The sequence below is a fragment of the Leucopleurus acutus genome (assembly GCF_964270905.1).
Source record: "Leucopleurus acutus genome assembly, chromosome: 2".
NCBI lineage: Eukaryota > Metazoa > Chordata > Mammalia > Artiodactyla > Delphinidae > Leucopleurus > Leucopleurus acutus.
This window is the reverse complement of record NC_139143.1, coordinates 21,918,009-21,932,495: the sequence shown is the minus strand read 5'-3', so window position 1 is coordinate 21,932,495 and position 14,487 is coordinate 21,918,009. Positions and strand designations below refer to the sequence as shown.

At 48.5% G+C, this 14,487-nt stretch overlaps 1 protein-coding gene across 1 annotated transcript in view; it reads right to left on the bottom strand.

Moving 5' to 3' along the window:
• Positions 1-14,487, bottom strand: part of CAPN2 (calpain 2) — a gene marked incomplete at its 5' end in the record, with an annotated part of 63,129 nt that overhangs the window by 18,752 nt on the left and 29,890 nt on the right. The window contains 6 exons of the mRNA XM_082833777.1: positions 39-199; positions 1,373-1,447; positions 2,355-2,440; positions 11,633-11,716; positions 12,904-13,072; positions 14,172-14,305. Coding sequence (XP_082689903.1) covers positions 39-199; positions 1,373-1,447; positions 2,355-2,440; positions 11,633-11,716; positions 12,904-13,072; positions 14,172-14,305 — 709 coding nt within the window. The remainder of the gene's footprint in view (positions 1-38; positions 200-1,372; positions 1,448-2,354; positions 2,441-11,632; positions 11,717-12,903; positions 13,073-14,171; positions 14,306-14,487) is intronic.

Here is a 14,487-nt window from a genome sequence, read left to right as displayed (position 1 = left end):
TGCAGCACACCAGGGTGGGGCAGTGGCAGGGTGCTCACTCGGGTAGTTCCTGCAGCCGCCCGCGGTGGAGCCCCGCCTCCAGTTCCCATCCATCTTGGTGAGTTTCCACTTCTTGTAGGAGTCACTGGTCAGCGTGTCAGGGGTCAGGTTGCAGATCTCCAGGCGGGAATAGTGCCTCAGGAAGTCGTTGAAAGACATCCTGCAAAAGCAGGGACGCAGCACCCAGGTTGCCGGAGGACACACTGATAAGCCTGGACCTTCCGCCCAAGGCCAGACTAGGAACCAGTCAGGGCCAGGCAGAGCTGCTAGGAGACAACACCTCGGGGCCACATGGCCATCAGGTCCGCCACTGGAAGGCGCCAATTCTAGTCCTGGTGCTACCACCTTCTAGCCAGGTGACCTTCAGCAAGTTACTTAAGCCTCTATGAAACTCAGAACCCTCATCTGTAAAAATGGGGGCCACGTGCATCAAATGAGACAAAATAAGGCTGCTCATTTGGTAAAACGCCAGCACTGTGCAGACGCAGGCGGTCCCAGAGTAGCACAGACACAGCCGCGAGGGCCCCACTGCTACTCTCCAAAGGACCCATTTCTTTTTTTTTTTTTTTTTTTTTATAACCTATCCCTATCCCCCGGGGTGCTGTGAAGACCAAATGTCATACGTGACATGGTGCTTTTGAAAACTATAACCTTCCAGGAAGCCATCACTATTATTACGATTGTTTTTTTTTTTTTTAACATCTTTATTGGGGTATAATTGCTTTACAATGGTGTGTTAGTTTCTGCTTTATAACAAAGTGAATTAGTCATACATAAACATATATTCCCATATGTCTTCCCTCTTGCGTCTCCCTCCCTCCCACCCTCCCTATCCCACCCCTCCAGGCTGTCACAAAGCACCGAGCCAATATCCCTGTGCCATGCGGCTGCTTCCCACTAGCTATCTACCTTACTACGTTTGTTAGTGTGTATATGCCCATGACTCTCTCTCGCCCTGTCACAGCTCACCCTTCCCCCTCCCCATAACCTCAAGTCCGTTCTCTAGGAGGCAAAGGACCCATTTCTTGAGGCCTCGGGATGAATCTCTAGGAACTGGTTGGGAGAAAGGCCCCCCTTCCCCCTCTTTTCTCTTGGGACCTGAACATGCCTGCAGGAATTCTTAGCCTTCTCTGCTGAGCTGCTCAGCTTTGAAACCCTACTGCTGAGATGGACAAACTGAAGAGGTTCAAGAATTGTCTTGTTCAAGGTCTTACAGTGAATTTAAAACAACAAGAAAACCAGGATCCCACGCCCCTGCTCCCTCAACACGATAATCTCACTCATTTTCTAGTGAAGATCAGACACCTCTTTCCCTAACGCCTAAGAATCTTACCAGAATTCCCCATCTTCCTGCCGTCTGGTCAGCCTTTCCCTCTCCTCTGGGTCAATAGTGGTCCAGTTTGGGCAGCTGGAAAACCAAGCAATGGGAGAGGCATTAGAAACTAGTGTGGGACGATGACTTCTCCCCAAGATGCCCCAAAGTTGAGGACCGGGGACATGCTCTCCCACCTGAGGGCTCAGACCCCAGTAAGGGAGGGAAGTAACACACAGGTGGCTGAGAGGTACAGGGCAGCAAGGTGAGAGGATACATTATCCTGGAAGATGGTGGCAGGGAAGATTCCAGAAGATGAACACAGCCCATCAGAGAGACATGAAGTAGCATCAGTGGCCCAAACTGAGATGGGCCTGTCAGCTCTTTTAAGGGGCGATTGGAAATTCGATGTAGGGGAGGGGCGCTCATCTTGGTCTCTGTGGCTGGCCTGCAGTCCCGGGCAGGCGTCTCTATGCCATGGCAGAGGCTGCCAGGGAAAAGGTGAAGAACCGTGGGTGCTGGGCTGTGGAGGGGCATGGGGAGACGGGAGCAGAGGAAGACCATGAGAGGGGCTCACATAGTTCACCCCAGAGAGTCGAAGGTCTAACAGGCCTACCAGGAACCCTGGACATCAACAGAAGGACTTCTCTCTGGTCACAGGCACAACGTTTACATCCTTGGGATAGAACGAGTGCTTAGGGGAGGAAGGGTGTATTTTTTCCCTGAAGATCCAATAGCAAGGTGACGCTGAGCTAGGGAAGGGAGGAACCATGAGGTGATGAAAGGATGAGCATCCCAGGAGCCCTTGTAAAGGCACCCAGATGGCTGGAGTGCACTGCTTAAGAGCCTAGAGGGCCACCAGCCCCCGGGGTCCCACTCGGGGTGGCCTGTGCTCTCGGGGATTTATTCTCAGCACGGCTACCATGCCACCCCCCCTCCTCAGCTCCCCAGAGACCCCTGGAAAGAGTGCCCCCACGCCGGCTCCCGAACCTGCCCTACTCACTTGTCGTTCCACTGCCCGGTCCACTCCACCTCTCCCCAGGGATTCCGGATGCGGATCAGCTTCTGCAGGCTTCCTCTGCTTTCCACCTGCAGGAGGGGTGGGGGAAGGAGAGGAGAGAGATGTTGAGTTCAAGCCAGGCCTGGAGGTTCTCCGGCCCAAAGCCCCTTTTTCTCCATGAGCCAGGGGCAGGAGGCGTCAAGTCCATGTAATAAGGGGGATCGCAAAAGGGAGAGGGCCTTGACTCCCAGACCCTCGCTGCTGCTCGTCTTGGTCAGCTCCCAGGGTCTGGCCCTTGGAGGACCGGGGCTCTTTTTTTTTTTTGCGGCACGCGGGCCTCTCGCTGCTGTGGCCTCTCCCGTTGCGGAGCACAGGCTCCGGACACGCAGGCTCAGTGGACATGGCTCACGGGCCCAGCCGCTCCGCGGCATGTGGGATCTTCCCGGCCCGGGGCACGAACCCGTGTCCTCTGCATCGGCAGGTGGACTCCCAACGACTGCGCCACCAGGGAAGCCGCAAGGACCAGGGCTCTTTAACCTCTATCCTGAGTCTGAGGCACAAATGTGCTTGTTCTAGACGCTGAATTGGCACGTCACCTCTGAACCTTAGTTTAACTAACTATAAGAGCATGTACTTTTGTCACAGGAGCTCCATCAAATGAACACTGGTGATGACAAGCAAATGCAGTGCATGAATCTTGATTAAACACCCTGGACTGGGGGCATCGAGGGTACTCTAAAGGACATTTTGGAGCAACTGGGAAAATGTTTACATGGACTATATATTAGATCATGCTATTGAATTAATGTTTATTTCTTCAGCATGAAAATAGTACTGGGATTATGTAAGAGAGTGTCCTTATGGATAGGAGATAAATGCTGAAGTATTCAGGAGTGAAGTGTCTGTTGTGACATCTGCAATTTACTTCCAAATGGTTCAGAAAGGAAGTACACATACATAGAGACAAAGCAGATGTGGAAAATTTCAACCACTGTTGAATCTGGAAAAATAGCATTTGGATGTTTATTATACTATTCTGTCAACTTTTCTGTAGACTTGAAATTTTTCAAAATAAAAAGATACATGCGGTGGTGTTAAAAAAAAAAGAGAGAGAGGGCACTGCACATGTCAGAAGACCTGGGATCTAGTCCGGGTTTTGTAATTAACAGTGGATGGTGGCTACCTTATAGTATAAAAACAAACAAACAAAAACCGCCAGCAAAATCCAGGACAGTGACCTGCTTGGACACAATGTGTCAGGTGCAGTCTGAGTGCTATACATATATTACCTTGTTTGAATCACCTCAACAACCTGCAATGGATGTTATTTTTTTTAATTAATTAATTAATTTTTGGCTGCGTTGGGTCTTCGTTGCTGTGCGTGGGCTTTCTCTAGTTGCGGCGAGCGGGGGCTACTCTTTGTTGCAGTGCGTGGGCTTCTCATTGCAGTGGCTTCTCTTGTTGTGGAGCACGGGCTCTAGGCGTACAGGCTTCAGTAGTTGTGGCACGTGGGCTCAGTAGTTGTGGCTCACGGGCTCTAGAGCGCAGGCTCAGTACTTGTGGCGCACGGGCTTAGTTGCTCCACAGCATATGGCATCTTCCCGGACCAGGGCTCGAACCCGTGTTCCCTGCACTGGCAGGCGGATTCTTAACCACTGCACCACCAGGGAAGTCCCTACAATGGATATTATTATTACTGTTTCTAATTTAAATCTGAGGAAACTAGGGGGCAGAAGAGAGCTTAAATAACTGCCCAAGGCCACACAGCTGGCAAGCAGAGTCAGATTTGACCACTACAGTAATTGGGGCACCAATGCTTCTGTGAGATCAAATGTGAAAGCACTTTTTTTTTTGTTTTTTTTATGTTAGTTTCAGCTTCACAACAAAATGAATCAGTTATATATATATACACATATGTTCCCATATCTCTTCCCGCTTGCGTCTCCCTTCCTCCCACCCTCCCTATCCCACCCCTCCAGGCGGTCACAAAGCACAGAGCTGATCTCCCTGTGCTATGCGGCTGCTTCCCACTAGCTATCTACCTTACGTTTGGTAGTGTATATGTGTCCATGCCTCTCTCTCGCTTTGTCACAGTTTACCCTTCCCCCTCCCCATAGCCTCAAGTCCATTCTCTAGTAAGTCTGTGTCTTTATTCCTGCTTCACCCCTAGGTTCTTCATGACATTTTTTTCCCTTAAATTCCATATATATGTGTTAGCATACGGTATTTGTCTCTCTCCTTCTGACGTACTTCACTCTGTATGACAGACTCTAGGTCCATCCACCTCATTACAAATAGCTCAATTTCGTTTCTTTTTATGGCTCAGTAATATTCAATTGTATATATGTGCCACATCTTCTTTATCCATTCATCCGATGATGGACATTTAGGTTGTTTCCATCTCTGGGCTATTGTAAATAGAGCTGCAATGAACATTTTCATACATGACTCTTTTTGAATTATGGTTTTCTCAGGGTATATGCCCAGTAGTGGGATTGCTGGGTCATACGGTAGTTCTATTTGTAGTTTTTAAAGGAACCTCCATACTGTTCTCCACAGTGGCTGTATCAATTTACATTCCCACCAACAGTGTAAGAGGGTTCCCTTTTCTCCACACCCTCTCCAGCATTTATTGTTTCTAGATTTTTTGATGATGGCCATTCTGACTGGTGTGAGATGATACCTCATGGTAGTTTTGATTTGCATTTTTCTAATGATTAGTGATGTTGAGCATTCTTTCATGTGTTTGTTGGCAGTCTGTATATCTTCTTTGGAGAAATGTCTATTTAGGTCTTCTGCCCATTTTTGGATTGGGTTGTTTTTTTGTTATTAAGCTGCATGAGCTGCTTATAAATTTTGGAGATTAATCCTTTGTCAGTTGCTTCATTTGCAAATATTTTCTCCCATTCTGAGGGTTGTCTTTTGGTCTTGTTTATGGTTTCCTTTGCTGCGCAAAAGCTTTTAAGTTTCATTAGGTCCCATTTGTTTATTTTTGTTTTTATTTCCATTTCTCTAGGAGGTGGGTCAAAAAGGACCTTGCTGTGATTTATGTCATCGAGTGTCCTGCCTATGTTTTCCTCTAAGAGTTTGATAGTTTCTGGCCTTACATTTAGGTCTTTAATCCACCTTGAGCTTATCTTTGTGCAGGGTGTTAGGGAGTGATACAATCTCATACTTTTACATGTAGCTGTCCAGTTTTCCCAGAACAACCTATTGAAGAGGCTGTCCTTTCTCCACTGTACATTCCTGCCTCCTTTATCATAGATATGGTGACCATATGTGCGTGGGTTTATCTCTGGGCTTTCTCTCCTGTTACAGTGATCTATATTTCTGTTTTTGTGCCAGTACAATACTGTCTTGATTAATGTAGCTTTGTAGTATAGTCTGAAGTCAGGAAGCCTGATTCTTCCAGCTCCGTTTTTCGTTCTCAAGATTGCTTTTGCTATTCGGGGTCTTTTGTGGTTCCATACAAATTGTGAAATTTTTTGTTCTAGTTCTGTGAAAAATGCTAGTGGTAGTTTGATAGGGAGTGCATTGAATCTGTAGATTGCTTTGGGTAGTAGAGTCATTTTCACAATGTTGATTCTTCCAATCCAAGAACATGGTATATCTGTCCATCTATTTGTATCATCTTTAATTTCTTTCATCAGTGTCTTATAATTTTCTGCATACAGGTCTTTTGTCTCCATAGGTAGGCTTATTCCTAGATATTTTATTCTTTTTGTTGCAATGGTAAATGGGAGTGTTTTGTTGATTTCACTTGCAGATTTTTCATCCTTAGTGTATAGGAATGCCAGAGATTTCTGTGCATTAATTTTGTATCCTGCTACTTTACCAAATTCATTGATTAGCTCTAGTAGTTTTCTGGTAGCATCTTTAGGATTCTCTATGTATAGTATCATGTCATCTGCAAATAGTGACAGCTTTACTTCTTCTTTTCCAATTTGGATTCCTTTTATTTCCTTTTCTTCTCTGATTGCTGTGGCTAAAACTTCCAAAACTATGTTGAATAAGAGTGGTGAGAGTGGGCAACCTTGTCTTGTTCCTGATCTTAGTGGAAATGCTTTCAGTTTTTCACCATTGAGGACGATGTTGGCTGTGGCTTTGTCATATATGGCCTTTATTATGTTGAGGAAAGTTCCCTCTATGCCTACTTTCTGCAGGGCTTTTATCATAAATGGGTGTTGAATTTTGTCAAAAGCTTTCTCTGCATCTATTGAGATGATCATATGGTTTTTCTCCTTCAATTTGTTAATATGGTGTATCACGTTGATTGATTTGCGTATATTGAAGAACCCTTGCATTCCTGAAATAAACCCCACTTGATCATGGGGTATGATCCGTTTAATGTGCTGTTGGATTCTGTTTGCTAGTATTTTGTTGAGGATTTTTGCATCTATGTTCATCAGTGATATTGGCCTGTAGTTTTCTTTCTTTGTGACATCCTTGTCTGGTTTTGGTATCAGGATGATGGTGGCCTCGTAGAATGAGTTGGGGAGTGTTCCTCCCTCTGCTATATTTTGGATGAGTTTGAGAAGGATAGGTGATAGCTCTTCTATAAATGTTTGATAGAATTCGCCTGTGAAGCCATCTGGTCCTGGGCTTTTGTTTGCTGGAAGATTTTTAATCACAGTTTCAATTTCAGTGCTTGTGATTGGTCTGTTCATATTTTCTATTTCTTCCTGATTCAGTCTTGGCAGGTTGTGCCTTTCTAAGAACTTGTCCATTTCTTCCAGGTTGTCCATTTTATTGGCATAGAGTTGCTTGTAGTAATCTCTCATGATCTTTTGTATTTCTGCAGTGTCAGTTGTTACTTCTCCTTTTTCATTTCTAATTCTATTGATTTGAGTCTTCTCCCTTTTTTTCTTGATGAGGCTGGCTAATGGTTTATCAATTTTGTTTATCCTTTCAAAGAACCAGCTTTCAGTTTTATTGATCTTTGCTATCGTTTCTTTCATTTCTTTTTCATTGATTTCTGATGTGATCTTTATGATTTCTTTCCTTCTGCTAATTTTGGGGTTTTTTTGTTCTTCTTTCTCTAATTGCTTTAGGTGCAAGGTTAGGTTGTTTATTCGAGATGTTTCCTGTTTCTTAAGTAGGATTGTATTGCTATAAACTTCCCTCTTAGAACTGGTTTGCTGCATCCCATAGATTTTGAGTCGTCGTGTCTCCATGGTCATTTGTTTCTTGGTATTTTTTGATTTCCTCTTTGATTTCTTCCGTGATCACTTTGTTATTAAGTAGTGTATTGTTTAGCCTCCATGTGTTTGTATTTTTTACAGATCTTTTCCTGTAATTGATATCTAGTCTCATAGCATTGTGGTCGGAAAAGATACTTGATACAATTTCAGTTTTCTTAAATTTACCAAGGCTTGATTTGTGACCCAAGATATGATCTATCCTGGAGAATGTTCCATGAGCACTTGAGAAAAATGTGTATTCTGTTGTTTTTGGATGGAATGTCCTATAAATATCAATTAAGTCCATCTTGTTTAATGTATCATTTAAAGCTTGTGTTTCCTTATTTATTTTCATTTTGGATGATCTGTCCATTGGTGAAAGTGGGGTGTTAAAGTCCCCTACTATGAATGTGTGACTGTCGATTTCCCCTTTTATGGCTGTTAGTATTTGCCTTATGTATTGAGGTGCTCCTATGTTGGGTGCATAAATATTTACAATTGTTATTTCTTCTTCTTGGATCGATCCCTTGATCATTATGTAGTGTCCTTCTTTGTCTCTTCTAATAGCCTGTATTTTAAAGTCTATTTTGTCTGATACGAGAATTGCTACTCCAGCTTTCTTTTGGTTTCCATTTGCATGAAATACCTTTTTCCATCCCCTTTCAGTCTGTATGTGTCTCTAGGTCTGAAGTGGGTCTCTTCTAGACAGCAAATATATGCGTCTTGTTTTTGTATCCATTCAGCCAATCTGTGTCTTTTGGTGGGAGCATTCAGTCCATTTACATTTAAGGTAATTATCAATATGTATGTTCCTATTCCCATTTTCTTAATTGTTTTGCGTTCTTTATTGTAGGTCTTTTCCTTCTCTTGTGTTTCTTGCCTAGAGAAGTTCCTTTAGCAGTTGTTGTAGAGCTGGTTTGGTGGTGCTGAACTCTCTCAGCTCTTGCTTGTCTGTAAAGGTTTTAATTTCTCCATCAAATCTGAATGAGATCCTTGCTGGGTAGAGTAATCTTGGTTGCAGGTTTTTCTCCTTCAACACTTTCAATATGTCCTGCCACTCCCTTCTGGCTTGCGGAGTTTCTGCTGAAAGATCAGCTGTTAACCATATGGGGATTCCCTTGTGTGTTATTTGTTGTTTTTCCCTTGCTGCTTTTAATATGCTTTCTTTGTATTTAATTTTTGACAGTTTGATTAATATGTGTCTTGGCGTATTTCTCCTTGGATTTATCCTGTATGGGACTCTCTGTGCTTCCTGGACTTGATTAACTATTTCCTTTCCCATATTAGGGAAGTTTTCAACTATAATCTCTTCAAATATTTTCTCAGTCCCTTTCTTTTTCTCTTCTTCTTCTGGAACCCCTGTAATTCGAATGTTGGTGCGTTTAATATTGTCCCAGAGGTCTCTGAGACTGTCCTCAGTTCTTTTCATTCTTTTTTCTTTATTCTGCTCTGCAGTAGTTATTTCCACTATTTTATCTTCCAGGTCACTTATCCATTCTTCTGCCTTCTGCTATTGATCCCATCTAGAGTATTTTTCATTTCATTTGTTGTGTTGTTCATCATTGTTTGTTTCATTTTAGTTCTTCTAGGTCCTTGTTAACTGTTTCTTGCATTTTGTCTATTCTATTTCCAAGATTTTTGATCATCTTTACTATCATTATTCTGAATTCTTTTTCAGGTAGACTGCCTATTTCCTCTTCATTTGTTAGGTCTGGTGGGTTTTTATCTTGCTCCTTCATCTGCTGTGTTTTTCTGTCTTTTCATTTTGCTTATCTTACTGTGTTTGGGGTCTCCTTTTTGCAGGCTGAAGGTTCGTAGTTACTGTTGTTTTTGGTGTCTGTCCCCAGTGGCTAAGGTTGGTTCAGTGGGTTGTGTAGGCTTCCTGGTGGAGGGTACTAGTGCCTGTGTTCTGGTGGATGAGGCTGGATCTTGTCTTTCTGGTGGGCAGGTCCACGTCTGGTGGTGTGTTTTGGGGTGTCTGTAGACTTATTATGATTTTGGGCAGCCTCCCTGCTAATGGGTGGGGTTGTGTTCCTGTCTTGCTAGTTGTTTGGCATAGGATGTCCAGCACTGTAGCTTGCTGGTCGTTGAGTGAAGCTGGGTGCTAGCGTTGAGATGGAGATCTCTGGGAGATTTTCGCCGTTTGATATTATGTGCAGCTGGGAGGCCTCTTGTGGACCAGTGTCCTGAAGTTGGCTCTCCCACCTCAGAGGCACAGCACTAACTCCTGGCTGCAGCACCAAGAGCCTTTCATCCACACGGCTCAGAAGAAAAGGGAGAAAAAGTAGAAAGAAAGAATTAGTAGAAGTAGAAAGAAAGAAAGGAGGGAGGGAGGGAGCAAGAAAGGAAGGAGGGAAGGAAGGAAAAAAAGAAAGAAGACAAAGTAAAATAAAATAAAGATAAAATATAATGAAGTTATTAAAATAAAGAAATAATTATTAAGAGGAAAAAAAACAAAACAAAAAAACGGATGGATAGAACCCGGAACAAATGGTGGAAGCAAAGCTATACAGACAAAATCTCACACAGAAGCATACACATACACACTCACAAAAGGAGGAAAAGGGGAAAAAATCATAAATCTTGCTCTCAAAGTCCACCTCCTCAATTTGGGATGATTCGTTGTCTATTCAGGTATTCCACAGCTGCAGGGTACATCACGTTGATGGTGGAGCTTTAATCCGCTGCTCCTGAGGCTGCTGGGAGAGATTTCCCTTTCTCTTCTTTGTTCTCACAGCTCCCAGGGGCTCAGCTTTGGATTTGGCCCCGCTTCTGCGTGTAGGTCGCCGGAGAGCGTCTGTTCTTTGCTCAGACAGGACGGGGTTAAAGGAGCCGCTGATTCGGAGGCTCTGGCTCACTCAGGCCGGGGGGAGGAAGGGGCACGGAGTGCGGGGCAAGCCTGCAGCGGCAGAGGCCAGCGTGACGTTGCACCAGCCTGAGGCGCGCCGTGCGTTCTCCCGGGGAAGTTGTCCCTGGATCCCGGGACCCTGACAGTGGCGGGCTGCTCAGGCTCCCAGACGGGGTTGTGGATAGTGACCTGTGTTCGCACACAGGCTTCTTGGTGGCGGCAGCAGCGGCCTTAGCGTCTCATGCCCGTCTCTGGGGTCCGTGCTGTTAGCCGCGGCTCGCGCCCGTCTCTGGAGCTCCTTTAAGCAGCGCTCTTAATCCCCTCTCCTCGCGCACCAGGAAACAAAGAGGTAAGAAAAAGTCTCTTGCCTCTTCGGCAGTTCCAGACTTTTCCCCGGACTCCCTCCCGGCTAGCCGTGGCACACTAACGCCCTGCAGGCTGTGTTCACACCGCCAACCCCAGTCCTCTCCCTACGCTCCGACTGAAGCCCGAGCCTCAGCTCCCAGCCCCGCCCGCCCCGGCGGGTGAGCAGACAAGCCTCTCGGCTGGTGAGTGCCGGTCGGCACCAATCCTCTGTGCAGGAATCTCCCCGCTTTGCCCTCCGCACCCCTGCTGCTGTGCTCTCCTCCGCGGCTCCGAAGCTTCCCCCTCCGCCACCCGCAGTCTCTGCCCACGAAGGGGCTTCCTAGTGTGTGGACACTTTTCCTCCTTCACAGCTCCCTCCCGCTTGTGCAGGACCTGTCCCTATCCTTTTGTCTCTGTTTATTCTTTTTTCTTTTGCCCTACCCAGGTACGTGGGGGGTTTCTTGCCTTTGGGGAGGTCTGAGGTCTTCTGCCAGCGTTCATTAGGTGTTCTGTAGGAGTTGTTCCACGTGTAGATGTATTTCTGGTGTATCTGTGGGGAGGAAGGGGATCTCCGCGTCTTACTCTTCCGCCATCTTCCTGGAAGTCTCATGAAAGCACTTTGAAGAGGACGGAACACTACACAGATGCAGTGTTGTTGTATTATCTTACCTGGTCCAGAAGAGCGAGACAATTCTGGAACTCAGTGGCACAGAGGGCCTGGACCGACCTGTGGCCAGCAGAGGGCAGCACGTGGCCGGCAGGGGCTGGAGAGGGCCGGCCCATCCCCTTGGCCCTGAATTGCAGCGAGAACTGGGGAACAAGGGCCCCACCCTCAGCAAGCAGCAAAAATGGCTTTCGCCATCGGGCGAACAAGAGAAAGACCCCCGAAAATGCCTGCCAGGCGTTACCTCCTCGGCGCCAGTGACCGAGTACGCGTGCCCTTTCACCAGCTTCTGGAAGGTGATGGCCTCCGAGTCTGCAGCACTGGTGATCTGGAAATGTGGGAGAATCAGTCCCAGGCCGGCCGCCTCCCTGCCTCCCTCCCTCCCTCCCTCCCTCTGTCGCTCAGGGCTCAGCAGGGCCTTGGCCCGGGTGGAGGGCTCTCGCTCCCGCCTGGAGGCCCACCTACTACTTCTTTGAGGCGCTGCCCGGCTATTCACAACCAGAGAAGAGGCCGAGGGCAGCCCTCTGGGAGAGCGGCGCTTGCACTCGTGTGTGCCCGGCGCGGTCACAAATTCCCGCAGGAAAGGGCACACCGTGGAGGGGACTCAGGACACACACCTGGACGGCATCGGTGGCCCAGGTGCGCTGAGTCCCCTGAAACTGCGAGGGCTGCCCCACCCACTGCAGGGTTTACACTAGGACAGCCGTTCGTTTCTGCCTGACTTCAGAATTGGCTTCTGTTCTACTAGAACTTCCCCAGTCATTCCTTCCCCATCTGTTCTGATGGAGGTTGTTATTTTTGTCTGGGTCAATGAGAAGGGCTGTGTCGGAGTAGAAAGGGTCTCTGCCATGCAAACATGGTTTGCAGAGAAAGTCTGAGAATCCCTGCCTAGAGTCAGACAGAGACTTGGGCCCCCAGAGCCACACTTCTTACCCCTGTCCCCACAGGGACCAGAGCTAGGACAGGGCTCCGGTGCCGGGCACAGGCAAAGCCTGGAGGCTCCTTGGGGACAGGGGTTGTGCCCACCTCCCTTCCTCTGGTGACGTTCACCAGCAAGGGTGGCACGTGGGAATGGTTCCTTCCTGTGCCTTCTGAAGTCTTGCCACAGGCCCCTTAACCCTGCAGCAGTGGAGGGAAGGCTGCTGGGCTCCCTGCGGTCATAGGCCCCGCAGGTGGGGCAGAAGGTGTCTAGAATGGTCCTGCCTTGGGCCCAGCAGAGGGCAGGGGACTCTCAGGGAAGCTGTGGTCCGGGGTGGTGAGTTCAAGGAGGCTGAGGGTTGTAAGCAGGTGGGAGAAGGAAAGGCTGGAGTCACCATCGCCCCAGCAGCTGTACCCCAGCCAGCCTGGTGGTTGCCTAGCCACCCCTGGGCTCCGGGTGAGGTGCACTATGGTGGACAAAGGACGCGCCAACCGTGTGGGGAATGAGGGCAGTGGGTCTCTTTGGTCACTGTTGGCGGAGGCTCCCTTCAGCTAGAGCAGATGGGGGTGCGGCCAGGGAGGGAGGCCTGGACTTACATCGATAGAGCAGCCAAGGAGAGAGCCTTTCTGCAGAGCTTTCTGGATGATCCTGAACAGGTTGGGAGGGGCCTTCCTTAACTCATACCACTCGGCGATGCCTCCGGTGAAGTCCTCGAAGCCCTCAGTGGTGGCACCCCCGGAGAGTGCTTCGTAACACCCATTGATCCTGCAGGAGGGGGACAGATGCCGCTGCCACCTGGTGCGGACACTTCTGCTTCTCAGAGCGCCCCTCCCCCCACGCCTCTTTTGTTGGATGCTGCAGGGACCCCCTGCTCGGTCTTTCCTTGGTTTGTCTCCACCTCCGGGTGCCCACGAGGGCCAGTGACTGTCACCAAAGCTACCACTGCCTGGTACTTGGTGAAGGTTTTGGAAAAATCTCACAGAACCTTAAGAGTTAGGAAGGACCTCGGTGTTTATCTGGCCCAACCTCCTGTATTGATTCTTTCTACATCCTGGCAGGAAAGGGGAGGTCTGCTAAATTGGCTGTTTGGCATTTATAGCTTAAAAGAAAACAGTTCAGTAATGAAAGCAGCTTCCGTGTGCTGTGTTAGGAGGGGCTGGTCTCTCCCCATGGCGATGTTGGCGCCCTGTGGCTTCCCTAACTCTACTGTTAAAGCATAAGACTTAGTAGCATCTCAGGCCCCAGATTCTCACAGCTGGGTGTGTGACTCCTGGCCCTCCTCCCTGGCAGGGGCTGGAAGGAACAGAAATCCTCCTGATGCCTGAGAGCCGGTCATTTTCCCAGAGGGAGCCCAGACAGCAGGGCCAGGACCCGGCCACTCTGGAGGGGGGCCGACGTGGGCGTCCCGCTGAGAACGGGCAGTGCTGAGCGCTGGACAGGCTCGACTCCGGGCAGCCTGGGGGGGCGGGGGCCCGGCTGGGGAAACCAGTTTTACTCAGCGTATTATGTACTGTGGGCAAGTCTGCATCATTTTCATACCTCTGCAGTGGATAGTTTTGCCCACGGGCAGCAACTCTTTGCTGTATTTAGCTGACAAAAATGTAACATGACCTGCCAAGGAAGCAGAGGCCCTTCTCAAGGCCAGCACGATCAGTACCATGACTCGTTCCTGTGCATTTGGTTAAAAACGGCAAGAGCTGGGTGCGTTATCTCCTAGAATTGAGAGCCCAATCTTGTCCAAAGTAGTCCTTCTGTACCAGAGGACTTCTCTTCGGGACAGCCCTCGCCTAAGTCCTGTGTTGCTTCCCAGAATGCAGGGCAGCTGGGGGAAGGCTGCGGGGGGACGGGCACGGCAGGCACTTACTTGGCGTAGGCCTTCTCCAGCAGCGCGCTCCAGAACTCACTGCCCTCTACCGAGTGCACGAAGAGCAGCTCCCCGTCCTTGGTGGGCAGCCTGTCGTCCACCACCACCTCCACCCATTCGCCGTACTGCCAGAACTGCAGGAGGGGGAGGTGGCGGCAGTGTGCGGGGGGAGCCGCAGCTGGCTCCTCCCTGCCCGGCCCCTGGGCGCCGGTTCCCCAAGCCCATCGCATCCCCGAGGAGACGCTCCCCTCTAGCCCTCCTCCTGCAGGTACAGCCTCGCTGAGAAACGAGCGCAGAGGCACCTGCCCTTCCCTCC